The following is a 15,257-nucleotide window of genomic DNA, read 5'->3' on the forward strand; positions in this document are numbered from 1 at the left end:
AATGCTGGCTGCTGTTCATCATTTTAATATACACTAGCCAACAAAAACTGCATGGGCTTGGAAATCCCATTTGCTTACCTAAATGCTGTTTCTCCGAGCGGTCTCTTTGTTTTATAGCTTCAGATTAATTCAAGGCAGTCTGAAACCAGATTCTAATTTGGTTTTTGGCTTGTAAAAGCCGGGGGAAGAAATATGCAAGATAGCACTGAACAATGAATAAAATGCTATTTGTCATGCCACTGTGTGGTAGGAAGAGCGCTTATGAACCTCTTTTGAAAGCATTGCATGCAGAATCTGCAGAGAACATGCTACTGTAACTACCTTTTCCCTTGACACATGTTTACATGTGTCTGTCTTTTGTTGGATGCAAATGATCTGCATTGCACTTCCCTTGCAAATCACCAAATATCCAAAATCACTGCAAAAGTACAAAAAGAATGGAAACTCTGTATGCTTAAAAAACCCAGCCCCCAAATACATCACTTACCATAAAAACTTCATCAATAACTCAAGTAGGTCTTCCAAAGAACTTTTTTGTTCCCAGAATACATCATAAATTGTTTATAAAGGGCTTTGTTTTGATGGAGTAACTTTACAAATATTATGCAGTAGGAGGAGACAGGCATGGCTTGTTGAATGCATATGAGAGCTATGGTAACTGAGCTGCTCCAAGGTGATGGTTGTTCCTACAGTCCCACTTAACCTGAGTTTGAAACTGGGTGATGTATATTACAAAAGTTTCATAATCATAACCTGCCTCAAGCTTAGCCTTAACTATTTCCATGATGTTTTTTCATTATCTTCCCTTAGGTTTCCCTAACCCTCAGCAACTTAATGTAACTTTGAGGTTGGCCACACCTGTAGAGCAGGGCTAGACCAGATGATCTCCAGAGGTCCCTTCAAACCTATATTAGTCTCTAATTCTAAGCACTGGGCACCTGTAAATTCAACACTTTATTACTTTGGGTACCTTAGCAAGCATGTCATCCAGCCTGGGTCAGAGTTTCACAAGTTATGTTTTTAAAGAACACTTTTGTGATTCTCTTGCACGTCCTTTTCCACAGAGATGCTGTTCCTCCTGCCAGGAATAATACTGTCTATGCAGTTCCTGTTCCTTGGCTGCAGAAGCCAGTTTGGCAAGAGGCAAGATTGAATCAATGATGGAGAGAGCCAGCCCGCAGTCATTGGCCACCTCAGTAATGTGCAGGAGAATCTAATCACAGCAGAAGTCTGGCAGGGCTCTCTTAAAGGTGGAGTCTGCACTGATACAAGAGGTGAAGAACAACATGAGAAGGGGAAGCTGCTGTTACCTACGTTTCTGTGAGCCAAGTGGAGCTGTAACAGGTCTTCCAGACCAGTCAGAAAAAGATGAAATCCAAAGAGAGCAGCCAACAGAACCGTAGCTTTGCCAGGCAGCTCTCTACCTTCCTTGTCCCAGAAACAGCTTGTGATCTTTCTCAGAATGGCAACTGACTGGATCTTAGTTGGGAAGGGAATGGGGATTATCCTGTGTAGACGGGGAGGCCATATGGGGACTCCTTGCTTTAATTTTTGACAACTGTTGCATGCTCTGGCATAGAGGCATGGGGCAAAACAAATTGCCATATCCTTCCAGCTGTCTTGATCTCTCCAGCAAGCAATTTTCAAATGTGACTACTCTTGTAATCCTTGCACAGCATCCCTTGAAGAAAGAAAGATTCTACAGAGAAGCTTCCCAAGACAAGCCAGCACCCTTGATTCCCGACAACTGCAAGTCATCCTTGCTCCACAAACTTTCAGGGTGACTAGATTTCAGAGCAATAGAAGAGTCAGTCTTGAGGGCATCTGTTCTGGCAAGGATGCTGCCTTTGCAGTCAGTACAGTAATCTAAATGTGTAGGTATAAAACTTCAGGTTTCTTCCCTCACAGCAGACAAGTGAAGCTGGGAGTCGTTAAAAAACTGAGGCATGATTCTCAAACATGTGGGATACATGTGAACACTGATAGTAGCTTTCCCTGGGCTCTACTGAGCCAAAATTTGCAAATAAGTACTTACAATATAAATGTATGTGAAGCTACTGGTCAGCAGGTCAAACACTGAGGAGTTCCAGTATAGATCTTAGAGCTAAAATTGATCATGTCCTGCTGTTCTGCAGTCCTGTTGCGTCCATGCCAGATCAGCCTGCACCTTATTTCTGCAAGTTAACACCCTACCTCAAACTCCCTTTTTAAAGGAGACTGTCTCCTGTCTTTACCAGCCAACAGGTATACAAACACTTTGTGATTTGTCTCCAGCAGGACAACAGCTATGGCATGTTCTTCTCATGAGAACAGATGCTAACTTTTTTCTAGGATCTGTGAATGATCTTTCACTTTGGCCATATTTTTGAAAAGAAACAGTTCATGAGGAGAGGAGGGATTTTTTTTCCCCTACAAATAATCTAGCACTCCCTTTCATGATTGCTGCAGATTATGTTGAAAATATCTCTTTGATACATGTGATATAGTGCTCAAGAAGCTCCTTAAGTCAGTTGCCCTGCCAGAGTGTTGTTACTTTCAGAATCTCACTTTATATTAAGGCTTTATCTCTACCAAGTTAAACCTGCTGTAACTGGAGTGCAGTTATTCCCTCTTTCCTTGTATGAAACCACCTATCAGCATAGTTGTAAATTTTAAGACCAGATGATTACAACAATTTCTTTTAATCTGTATTCTGCAAAATGCAGATCAATATAAGACTGAAGGTTTTGACTGCTTCCTCAAGTTAAGCAGAGTAGCCCTCATCCAACAGAAAGAAGGGAACAGGTAAATAACTGAAACAAGATTGACTCTTGTTCACTATTTGAGGATTGCATCTCTAAAAAATGGTGTTAGCAGATTCGCACCACAACCCTCAGCTGTACGGTTTGTCACGTGCAACAACATGAGGGAATCTGGGTGAGGATTAATTTGTTATGTGATTCTGTCCAGCTTCTCCCCCAATATTCTGAATTATGTATTTGAAGAGCAGTGTAACAGATGCGAAGAGAGAACATTACGTTGAAAGAACAAGTTCTATGTTGAAGTTTACACCAGAGGCATCTCAGTAATCTGGACACAACTTGCAATAAATAGCTCCATTTTGGAAAATAGCATTCTTTACTGGCAAACACTCTTCTGTAAACTGTACTAATACTGATATAGGTGCTGCTTCTTACACGTTTTTAGGCTCTGTGCCTGTGGTAGTCTTTCATACAAATTCCTGTATCCCTTCTCCTTTCCCTTTCAACAGGTTAATCTCTCTCTATGCAGAAAGGTCAGTGCGGGATTTAAATACAGGTTAAAAGACTGAGGTTCTATATTCAGAGGCTAAAGGAGTTAAAAAAAATGCACTTTTCATGAAAATCCCTCTTCATAGAGAACACCTTTCACTGAAAGGCACTGAGGGTTTGCTTGGATGTTTGGCTTGAACATCCTTGATTCCAAGGGCACAGCATTATACAGGATTAAGCTTCACATTATGCAAATTACTATATCAAGACCAATTCACCTCTCCAAGTTGTTTTGTGCCTTCAGGAAGGTATGATCTCATTCAACTGTAGATACTAATCTGTTTCCCAGATGGCACACAACCTTTCATTCAAGAACAAAAGGCAGCTCGAATACAGAAGTCCCCCAAGAAATCTGCAAAAACCCACTGAAAATACGTGGCGGTATCTCCCTGTTCAACTTATTGCTTCATCACCTCATTCACTCCGTTGTGCAGGATACGTCCAGGTGCTTTGCAGCTTCCTAGGCTGATGCATCCTTTAACTCAGTTGATACGACAAGCCCATAACAGTACTTATCCTCCCACTGCTTTGTTGTGAGAGATATAAAGTAGAGGCACTTATGGCAACTGTTTCAGGTAAGCATCAGCAGCTCTAGTTCAAAGTTCAGTCTTTGTGAATACAAGCATGGGCCTGCACAGCAAGACCGGGAGGTTCACTCAAAGAGAGAGATGTAATCTGGTTCTTGGTCCAGTTGGCCACATGGGTAAAGCAACAGCTCCTTCCCCAAGGAAGTGATGGGTTCGTCCTGTTGATATAGGATATGATTAAACACCACCTTTCAAATAGACCCTACCTATCAACATCACGCCGTGGACAGCAATCTCCCTGCCTGTGTTACGGTGTGGACTTGCTCATCCCACTGTGTGATACAGCTCAGTGCCCCGGGGAACTCGGGGAAGGACCCACATGGCTGACCTCTGTCTTCATAAAACAATGTCTGTGCTCTGTGCAGTAGCCCAGTGACACGACTCTGGCAGTTCTCGGAGAAAGCTGCGCTCGTCTCGTAGGCAACCGCAGCTTCTATGGAGTGAAATGCTGCCCTGCCTAGAAGGTGCTGGAGCGAGAACTGTGCAGCATGCAGGTAAGCAGGACGGGGTGGTTGTGGACCATGCTCCTGGCTGCGTTTGTGGAAGGGACAAGGGTGGATTGTGGAGTGAGCACATGCCCTCTGTTCAGGCAAGCCCTGTTCTAACAAGGGAATTCCCTGATAGTACAGTCTCTGCTTCTCATCTTGTTCTCCACCCTAGCAGCACATGCATGGTGGGAACTTGTCTTCTTTCATAGTCACCCGGTGAGTGATAAGCAGAACCCACTAAAGTACTTCAGCTGAACGGGTTCACCCTGCTGTAGCGCAGGGGTTCTGTAGGATTCTTTGCGAACTGTGGACATGGCTCTATCTTTAATATAGATATGCACAGCCAGGCTTTAAATCCTCTGGCTCTGGTGCCAATAGCTGTATAGCTCCTGCTTTCAACAATTTCAGCCTGAACTGTGAAACCCATGGAAGAAGCAAGTTCAGGTAGCCCAGGTAATGCTCCATATAGCAAATGAACATAGATATTTTCCTCATGTCCAATTTTGTTTAGCCATGTCTGTATTAGGCTAGGCACTTATTTAAAAGAAACATGGATTTTAAATGAACCTTTAGGCAAAATGATTGTCCTGTCCCTGGGCAGATCTTACAGTAAAGGAATGAACAATCCATCTGGCCCTCCTTGGAGCCCAGGTAACTGCAGTCAGTGCTAGTAAATACTGTTGTTATTGTTGCAAGAACCTGCCAACCTTCTTCCTTCCCTTCTATTTTTCATCTTTGCTCAGTATCACACCTTGCCTGCTTTGAGATAATAAAGATACCTTCTTCTCTTTTACGCTGGAGCTGGAGGCAAGCAGGATTTTCTCCTTACCCAGCTGGCTGGGATCCCACAACCACGGGGAGAATCCAAAAAAAAGGAGTCTGCACAAGTATGCTGTCACCTCTCACCTTATCAGCATTTCTACTAAAGAGCGTGTAAGTACCTTGAGCCCTGTGCACGAGGTGTTCTGTGCACTTGAGGGGGAGTGAGTCAGGTCTAAGATGTTTGAGATGTGTTAGGTCGCCTGAGATGTACCCATCAGGCTGGGATACCCTTCTGGAGCAGCACGCAGGATACCCAATGGCAGCTAAAATGGATCTAGTTACCTACTTTAAAACAACTGAATCTATTCCTTCTTATTTTGAAGTGCCCTGAGGCAATTAAACAGTTAATGAATGCATTGCTAGATGTTCACCTTGTGGTAGTCTACAAGGTCAGCCAGCGTTGAGTGTTGTAGCTGGTCCACTCCAAGGAAGCTGTAGGAATCACTGGAGGCATCAATGAGGAAATGTTTACATCCTTCCACAGACCGATAGGAGAGCACGTAGCCTTTGATTTTCTCACTGACCCGGACCAGAAAACTCCCTGGTACTGTTTTATTCAGAAGCTCCTCTGCTTTCTTAGAGGTTAGGATACCTGTTCAAGACCAAAACATAAAACTGAAGGGAGAAAAGCATTTGTGCAGGACTGGATGGAACAGTTCTCACAAGAAATCTGCTTCATCATTCTAAAACCGGTCCATGGCACTTCGATCCCTTGCATTTTTTTCTTGCCCAGTACCCCAGGAAGAATAACAGACCACGGCCATGTGCTAACTGTGCTTTACGTTAACTGTTCCAGACGCGGCTGATTATGAATGATAAATGTGCAGGGCTCAGAAGGACAGCTTCTGTGTTATGAGAGAGAATGGCATTGCAGTGTATGTTGTATGTTGATTCCCTGTATAGCAGGGCTGTGCAGACAGTGATCATAGGTCCTGTCAGAAGGCGATGCACACACTGAAAGCCCAGTTACAAGAGGATAACACTTTCGTTGCTGCAGTCTCAGATTGAAGGGGTTTCTAAAGCAAGGGAGATGGATGGGATCACGATGACCCATTAGAAATGGGACGTGATAGATGATGAGCATGTATGGAGGCATGCTGGGGCCAAGGATGAGTGGGATAAGGTGTGCCCAAATCTCTCTCACCCTGGTCCAAACAGTTACCAAGGTGACCATGCATCCAGTACAGGGAGGCAGGGGTGGCACAGTCGTACAGGGTATTTTGAAGATCTGGCCTCTGTTCTAAGACTGTAGCTTGCCCTTTGTCATAATGCTAAAGGAATTTAAACTACATTCATAGATATTTAAAATGAAAAACCTAGCCACCTTTGAAAAGTTCCTGGGCCCAGCCTGTGGCAGCAGCCATGTTAGCAGAAACAACTACTTAAAGAGTTGGGTTGGGGCAGAAACGCTCAGGACTCACCATGGAACCAAGGCGCTATTGTGTCCATGGTTTTCTGATAGCCGGCTCGGAGAGGGAATTGCTCCTCTTTGAACCACTTGATGATGCTTTCTTCGGTGGAATTGGAGATTGTCCTCTGGATTCCTTCTTTCCTGTTAGAAAAGAGCATGGTTTGTACCTTAAGTTCAAACGACAGCTTTTGAGTCCTTGGCAGGACTTACCTTTTGTTCAGGATGCTAAGAACAGCCCTAAACAGAAAGCTTACACTAGTGCAACTGTCAGCAATATTAGATGGTTTTCAGTGGACACGTAGCATAGAGGACGTATGCACTCTAGGCTTAGGACGCTCTACTAAATAAACGTGTTACCCTCCAGGGGTGAACAAATAAGCCTCACCACACCCTAGGCTGGAATATAGCCTAGGCTCTGTATTTTTCCCTGCAGGGTGTCTCCTCAATGTGAGAAGGAAGGTTAGCCATTCCCTTCTCAACCATCCCATGCTAGAGCAGAAGAATCTCATCCCTTCTCCCCCTCCACAGTGCACAGGGGTTTCCTTACCTAATCACTCTCCCATTTTCCATCGCAGGAGGTAGAAGTTTAGGCTTGGGGGGGAGAGGCGGATATTGGAGTGGTCGCCGATCTCCTGCTGTGGCACGCTTGGAAATATCTGCCTGCTTCCCTCTGTGGATACCCTGCAGTGAAAGCCTCCTGTAGTCGTCCCTGGCTTGCCGTGCAAGGGAGCGCCTCCTCTCATCTGCTGCCTTGGATTTCCGCACTGGAACAAAAAAGGAGTCCTACAGGAGCGAACAAGCAGGCAAGTTTTAAGCTTGCTGCCCATTGGCCATCTTCCTGCTTGATGAAGTGGAAGAATAACCCGTTTTATGAGGTGAAAGATGCACTCAATTGTGAGACCATTTGCCACGTAACTCCCATCACTTTTGGGCATCTGCTACTTAACAGGGTCCAGTTTTTATTCCTTCAAGAGATTAAAAATCTGGGTTCTTCCTGGGCATCAGGTCCCTTTGTACTTAGAGACTACTTGGTTTTGTTTTGGATGCTGACTCTTGGTTCAGACATAGATTTCTGTAATGCCTTTTATGTGAGCCAGCAGAGGAGAAGGGCATATGGAATCAAAGCTACTGAAATGACCCCAAATCAATCCTCTGAAGGATTTGAAAGTGCTGATAATTTTTTGAGGGAGGGAGGGAGTCTTGCTGAAACTGTTGCGGAAAGTGGAGAACTTGGCTGGGTATGTTTTTTGCTGTAAAACTGCCTTGATTGTCTAGGTCCAGCTCGTCCTGGAGTCTGTAGGAGTAACCAGCTCTCTGGTCGGTCTGAGTTAGACTAGGTCTTTCCTTGCTTTTGTAATCAACTTCAGAAATTTTTTTTATCAGTAAGAAAAATAAAACCCCTCCCCTGAAGTGGAAACAATTGGTAGTACAGCATTGCCATCTACTGAGCAGCAGGGGAGGAACTGCGAAAAAAAACGCATCAGGTTCTCCTTCAGGAAGTATTTGGCAGCAGCGATGGATGCTACTGCAAGTCTCATACTGTTTGCCATTTTCCTTCCATTACATGAGACAGTGCAGCAGGGCTCTGCTTAGGTGGGATCATGCTTGGATGACTGGGAAGCCCTTTTTAGTTAGTCCCTGTCACCCATTATCCTTGTCCTCAAGAGCAATGGTTACTGCAAAGTCCTATGAAAGGCCAGCTTCTAGTTTAAAATTAATTATCCTGGCTATACTCATGTGGTTCCTATTTGTTGCTTGTTTTAATATAGTATCTGTAGGAAAAATTTTCCATTTCCCTGCCCAGCTCTGTGTGGACTCAGAAATATTTCTGATAACGCAGCGCTGTATTTCTTGGCAGTACTCTCCACCCACCGACCAATTATTCAGTTCCAGTGTGGCAGGAGAAGGATTGAGATGACCCCACAGAGCCCTAGGATTTCTCAAGACCCATAGTAAAAGGTCATCCTAAGATCTTACAGGATTCCTGCCACTGAGGCTCATTCTCATCTGATTTCTGCAGCATCCTCTGGCTCTCCAAGCTGGGGTGGCTCTGTGGTGTTGCCTCCTGGGGGGCTGTGGTCTCTTCTCCTGAATTTCTCCTCTGTGCTTCCTTCATCTATGAAAGAAACAGTATGTTCAGCTTTGTCCCAGATTAGTTTTAACCCTGCTTTTTAGCTAGCCTTGAAATACTGTGAACTCCATTCTTTATTGTGAATCCCTCTGATTTCAACGACATACAGATCCTCTGTCTTTTCTGCAGGTGACAACAGAGGAAGTAAGGGAAAACAGTCTATCAGAAATCATCAGGAGCATCTCCCTGTGCTGCTCCCCAGTCTGCCAGCCTGGGCTGCTTTGTATCATCTCCAAATCGTCACACCATACATGAGGAGCATGGCAATGCTGGATAAAACTGGTCCAAGAGCTGAGGATGTTCTTGGGTCAGATGAGGCTCTGAGGCTGACTGGGACTCTAGGATAAAGTCTGGGCCCCACTCAATGTGTTAGGAGTATCCTAGGTTGCCACTTACCTGTTGGAAGCCATGCTTCCTCACGTGGCAGTCTGCCAGCATCTGATGAACATCTCTGGTTTCCCTCTGGGCAGAGGAAAAGAACGGTGAGAAATAAATGCGGTGTTAGGACCATTGCTCTTTTTTGGAGCAATAGGTGTTTAATGCAGAAGCAGTGATGTGACATTTATGTTAACAAATTTTGCCAGCCTTCTCTGACAAACATTGTTTTTTTTTCATCATATTAGGCCTGATATGCCACAGAAGGAGAACTCAGGGGGGTCAGGATTGTCATAAGCACACCTAGATTTGCTAAGCAATGCTTCCAAGTGCTCCCAGGGAGCAGTCCATTCCCTCCCTCCCTCTAAAGCAAGCCCTAGCAGAACCTGCCATCCACAGCTTTACCTGCCTGTGCTTGTTTGCTGCTGTGGCTGGGGTGCTGCAAACCCCTGCTCGTCAAACTGACCCAACTAGTTGCATATCTCATGTTCGCTCTTCCCTGCAAACCAGTCTAGCTACCCTGGAAGCAGTCGCTAGCTGAGACCTGCCTTTGAAGATGAACAGTTAGACTTGTCTTTGAGCAAACACCCACCCACCTCCCCGTTGGACCCAGACTGCCTCCCATGGCACAGTAAGGAATGAGTTAACTATACTACGCTGCTTACCAAGGACACGCTTTGTTTTATCTCCATCACCTACTTGGCTAATATTTAATATGAACATGGCTTTCCAATTTCCCTCTCCTTAACAGGAACTTCAAACGTGTGTGAAGCAGCTTGTTTTCTTAGATCAGCCCCCCGTCCCCTCAGCAGACAAAGCACAATGCCCGGAACCCTCAGTTTAAATGGGAACTAGATCTCGGAGAAAGCACTTCAACAAGAGAGGTGACAAAAAGCCACTCTCCAGGCCTAGAAAATGCAACAGGGGTCTTTGGTCTGGATCCCTCCTTTGATAGCAAAAGCCCCAGAAACCTGGGAAAAATTACTGATAATATAATGACAGAAAGCAAAAGTAAAATATAACCCCCTCTATTTCCATGTGCAAGACTTTGAAAGGGGGTTAGATTTTTTTTGGTGGCGATGGGATTTTTGGTTTGGAGGGTTTTTTGCCTTTTTTTTTTGTTAGCTGTGACTAATAGCTTCCTTTGAAAAGAAAAAAAAATCTCCCACTTAGTTGCTCAACTTCAGCAAACAGTGCTAAGAAAAACCCCGTGTGACTCAGAGGCTTTTGATAAAGGATACAGCCGCTCCAAATTCCGTTCAGTATTTTCGTAGCAGTGGGACAGGCGCTTTGCCAAAACCCAACCTTCAGTTATCGTGCTTTTTATACTGAAATACGGAGTGGCTGTATAATAAAAGAATATACACTCATACAAGTTAGCAGCAAAAGGCTGAATGAAAAACCCTGCTGAATGAGACTAGACTTCTCCCATTAAATTGGCAGGGTGTTCTATTCCTTCTGTTCAACTTTGGTTGCATGGGTAGTTAATTTAACTCATCTTTTTCTCAGTTCTCTGCAAATGACTTTTTTTTAAAAAGTAGAAATGTATTTATTGCTGGAGAAAAATAGTTCTGTAACGAAACACCACAGCAAAGCAGACATTGTAGTTACTGCGTTTGGAGTTGTCCTATGCTGTCAAGGTCACAAGCTATTTTCTAACTATTTTAGGAGACCAAAAAGAAAACGAAGAACCTAAAATATGCGTGTCAGAGGATGCTGGTAAAATTATCTTCATCTGCTCTTTTATACAAGTAGATGATTTTTCTGAGGGCTGTGGCCTTGCATGTACAGATCCTGGGATAGCCTCGCCGGTCTTGTCCCAATCCAAACCAGCCACAGAGCAGGAGGAAAAGTACTGTGATCCTTGTTTTACCCACTGAGAATGGAAGCAAAGGAATCCAGACTAACTTATCTGTCGGTACAGAGCAGATCTATCCCAGCTGAGAATAGCACTCAGACCTCCTCACTCCTAAGGAAGGATGTAACAGCATGGCTTCTTCTCTGACTACAGAAGAAAAGCCTTAACAGTTAGCTGGCTTTTTTTCTTCAAATTTCTGTTTACAGCAACCAAGATTTGCTGCACTTCCTAGATCTCAAAGCACATGTTTCTGATAGTTGTGGGGAAAAGGGGGAAAACTACCTCTGTGAGCTCCTGGCTTTTCCCTGTTGTAGCAGCAGCAATTTTTCTCCCACCTTCCTTCTTTTCCTCCACAGTGCTTTTTTTATTCCCATGAAGATGTGTCTCACCCAGGACTCCTGGTTGTTGATGTAGAGACCGTGTTACAGAAGAGTCAGTCTCTCTGAAATGCAAGAGAGAGAGGACTTAGGAACCCGAGGGAGTCACCTTCTGCTCTCTGAGCATGTTGCGAGGAAGCTGCACATGAGCAGAGCAGTGCTGCGATGAAGCGATGTGCATGCGGGCAGCTATCATATCTCCAAATCAGGTAGGTGGAATAATTAAATTAATGACTCGTGGTGAGTAACTGTCATCCTGCTGCACACGGGCACCCGTCGGTGAATCAGTGCAATCCAAACTCATCACCTGCTGCAATAACAGAGTTAGCATTTCCTGTGGTCTGCAGAGGGTACCGCGAAGGAGCCATATCACAGGAGGCTCGATGAGCCGAGGCAAGCCTCAGGCTAGCGTTGGTCTCTGCCAGCATTGTGTATACTCGCAGAAAGCCAACCTTTGCCTGCGCCTTTTGCCTGCACGTCCAGTGTCACAGTGGTAACCACAGCCCCCACAGAGAAGACTCCAGCCTCTGGGTCCCTAGAAATGCCTTCTCCTCTGTGTCAGCCCAATGAGTCCTCTAGCTGAAGGGTGCTTACCTGCCCTCCTTGCCTTGCTCTCTCGCTAACCGCTTTGCCCTTTGTGCCTGGATCTCTTCACAGATGGCCGCATACGATTTATCTGAAGGATGCTCGCCCATCACCCAGACCCAGACATCGTTGTCAGCACCAAGCTTCCATGTCACCGACTTCCTGTTGGCTGGAAAAGAAGCAGCTCTTTGGCAAATGCTGTTTGCCAAATGCTCGGCGGCTCCGTGCAGGGCCTGTGTCCTGCCTGCTGTGCCCTCCTGGCTGCTGCTGAGGCAAAGCCGCTCCAAAAGCAGCTGTACATGGGGAAAGCTCAGCTAGGACACAGCGTGCAGCTCCCATTTCCTTTCACGGTACTGAAGCCAGGTCAGTGAAAGAGGCATTTCTGAGTCTGGGGCCAAGGGAGAAGACTCACCACTGCTTCCTTTCTTGCTTTAATTCCTTGCCACCGCCCTCCCCAAACTGTGTGAGGGTGAACTACCTGCAAACAAAACAGTACGCGGGGGAGAGCTGGGAGAAGAGTGCTGTCTTCCTAGCAGCTGGCATGCTGTGTAATCCTGGCAAGGGGACTTCAGGACTATAGGCACAACGAGACCCCCCCTGCAGCTCTGATGCCCCAGGACAGATGTTCAAGTCCATTGTTATTTTATAGACAGATTCAGAGGCCCCATTTAGTGGGAAATTTAATGAGATGCATCTCCTGGGGGCAAGTAAGCCCTGTCTTCCCAGCTAGGGGAGTTGAGCAATTTGGTCAAGGACAGAGTGTCTGGGCCAGGGAGTGTGCCTAGCCAAAACTACCCCACTGCAGGTGGGTTTAGTTACGGTTTGGAAATACGACTATGATATGTCCCTGGGAGAAGAAATTACTCTAAGTACACATTAACTCCTATTTCTAGGGAGCAGTTGACTTGGCCAGATCTGTGCCAGAGGAGGAAGCAGCCGGCAGGCAGAGACTTACCTTTTCTCGGCAGTGGCTTCTTTGCTGAAGCCTTGTCCGCAGCAGCTTCTCTTTCCTCCCACCGTCTGATCTGTTCCTGCCTCATCTTGAAGAAGAGGATCTGCTTCTGCTCCTCGCTGAGTTCTGCCAGCAGGTCAGGATCGATGTACATGTCCGATAATATCTGTTTCAGCATGGCTGCAGGTTTCAGTTACACACGTTTGTGGCGATGATCTCCAGGGATCAGATCCTCTTCCTGCCTCTGACAAGAAAGAGTCCCTCCCCGCCTGAGCCTGGAGCAGGAATGAAGGCGTGCCAGAGTAATTATACTTCTGTCTATTTTTTTTAGCTCAGACTTCCTGCACAGACCAAAAAAGTAAATAAGTAGCTTAAAACCTGCTGTTAAGATTCCTTGAAATAAGAGGTGAGCTCAGCTCCCACGTAGCCCCTGCCTGCTCTGCAGGGAGAGCTGGCCAGAAGGGACGAGTCCTGGAGTGGGGAGGTTGTGTTGATAGTCTGATAAACCCAGCTGATAGTATATCAAAAGAGAGAGAGCGCTGCCTGTTACAGTCATCAGAGGTGCAGCTTGGTTGTGCCCAAGTAAACATTCCTGCTGGGCAGGGAATCAATGAACCCATGACTAGACGGCTCCTCCTCCTCCCAAAGAGGAAAACTTTGATGATCAAAAGCCAGCCTGCCTCATTTCACAGAAGAAAGATGGGGAGGGCTTTCGGCTCTGCTTTTGAGGTGGGAGTGGGAATTTTGGGGTGCTCCCGTCCATCAAAGGCAGCCTCACAGCAAGTCAAGAGAGCGCAAGTAGTGCAGCTGGTTTGAAGAAAGACAACTGGGATGGTCAGCAGCTGAGGAGCTGAGGCAGCTCCCGGTCTGACATGTCTTGCCTATGCGAGTGAGCCTGGCATGGGACAGGCATGGGACATCCCTGTCTGACAGGATGAAGCAGATGGGGAGAAGGAGCACCCCTGTTCCTGCCTGGGATGCCAGGTTGTTTCTGGTGCACGCTGGCAAGGTGCTAACGCCCACACAGCTATGCTTTGCGCCTGTGGATTTACATTTACAACAGTGGTTTCACTGAAAAATTGGCAGCTCCCCTGTCACTTGGGAAGGTGCCAAATGAGAAAATAGAAATGTGGACTAAAGACCTTGAAACCAACTCTTTTCCTTATCTTATCTGAATAGACTCAGGGAGATCAGCAGGTTAGTTGGCAGAGCTTTCGGTGACACAGGGAGGCTGACAGCCACATATGAAGTGAACACCAGAGCAGGGTGGCTGGCTGGCCAGGGGTGGCAGGGGCTTTCTGGACAAACTCTTGGGAAATGTCGCCAGCTGCCTACAAGGAAATTAAACTAGTGGGATTATTCATGTGCTTCTGCACAAATCCTGGGAGTCTAAGGAACAAACATGCTAGGACATAGCACAGTAGGTGAGAGGAAGGGGGTTGGTGGGTCAGTAATGTGGAGGTACAAAGAGCACAGACATGGCAGAAGAAACTGTGCCAGGGTGAAGTAGGAGTATATATTAAATCCTGGAGTCGAATCAATTAACCATCTTACAGGAGAGGGGCTGGTTCCCTAGGGACCCAATTGTTGGAAGAGAAGTGTTGGGAGCACCTTCAGCTTCAGACTATGACTGCTTGGCTTCTGCCAAATAAATTAAAATAAAGTAAAAGAGAAGGAGGTGTAGAAGAGCCAGTGAGTGCAGTACTGAAGCTTTCCAAGGAGCACACATACAGCACATTTAATTAGTTGAAGTGGGGCAGCAAAACAGCAACCTTCATAAAGTCAGGCTGGCAGGACAATATCTGCTGCGTTGGTCCGCCTTCCCCTGTCTCACACCCATGCCAGGATCAGGCAGGCTGTCCCAAGCATCCCCCCACTTCTGAACGTGGCTTGCCCTAAAACTGCTGGAGACAGACTTCAGTGCAGTGAAGTCCCCATGCACTTTCAGCAGCAAGAGCTTGAAAGGAGCTTGGAGCAGCTGGAGGAGCTGTAGGCAGGGAGAGAAGGAGCTCCTCAAGGACGTCAAGGCACAGACAGAGCAGACCACGGTCTCAGCATAACATTTGCTGCAGCAGAGGCCAGGAGCAGGAGTCCCTGGGAAGGTGCAGTGACCAGGAGCTGGGGATGAGCCTTCTCATTTCTGTTGTTTCTCTGGTTACTCTGTATTTTCCCTATTAAAAATGATAACTCAGTTCCAGAAGCACGGAGCTGCTGTTGCAAATCTGTATTGCTCTTGTTTAAACAAATGGCTTTCTTGATTTAAAAAAAAAGGCTTTTGGGGGAGGTGATCTCATCTGGGCAATGCTTTCTGAGCATCCCTTTGATAGCAGAATTGTTCCAGCTCAGCAGCCAAAGGGGCTTGGGCTGTCCTCGAGCCATGG

General features: G+C 46.1%; 1 protein-coding gene across 1 annotated transcript; it reads right to left on the reverse strand.

Annotated features, from left to right (window-relative positions):
* Positions 1-3,885: 3,885 nt before the first annotated feature.
* SH2D4A (SH2 domain containing 4A) lies at positions 3,886-13,096 on the reverse strand. Its single transcript, XM_075150609.1, has 9 exons — positions 12,880-13,096; positions 11,934-12,093; positions 11,245-11,404; positions 9,126-9,191; positions 8,576-8,714; positions 7,146-7,362; positions 6,609-6,739; positions 5,559-5,779; positions 3,886-4,035 (listed from the first exon to the last, which is right to left on the reverse strand). Exons 1-9 carry the CDS (start codon positions 13,052-13,054, stop codon positions 3,943-3,945), a joined length of 1,362 nt encoding a protein of 453 aa, XP_075006710.1. The 5' UTR covers positions 13,055-13,096; the 3' UTR covers positions 3,886-3,942.
* Between the last annotated feature and the right edge of the window lie 2,161 nt (positions 13,097-15,257).

The sequence above is a fragment of the Calonectris borealis genome, chromosome 4, assembly GCF_964195595.1.
Source record: "Calonectris borealis chromosome 4, bCalBor7.hap1.2, whole genome shotgun sequence".
NCBI lineage: Eukaryota > Metazoa > Chordata > Aves > Procellariiformes > Procellariidae > Calonectris > Calonectris borealis.

What these genes read in the sequence shown, in the direction of transcription:
- SH2D4A (XM_075150609.1), bottom strand. Translation starts at nt 13,054, where the DNA reads ATGCTGAAACAGATATTATCGGACATGTACATCGATCCTGACCTGCTG. An exon ending in GCCTCAGTGGCAGGAATCCT is followed by an intron (nt 7,363 to 8,575) that starts GTAAGATCTTAG and finishes TTTTTGTTCCAG; the next exon opens with TGCGGAAATCCAAGGCAGCA. An exon ending in ACCTTGTAGACTACCACAAG is followed by an intron (nt 4,036 to 5,558) that starts GTGAACATCTAG and finishes CTATATCAACAG; the next exon opens with GACGAACCCATCACTTCCTT.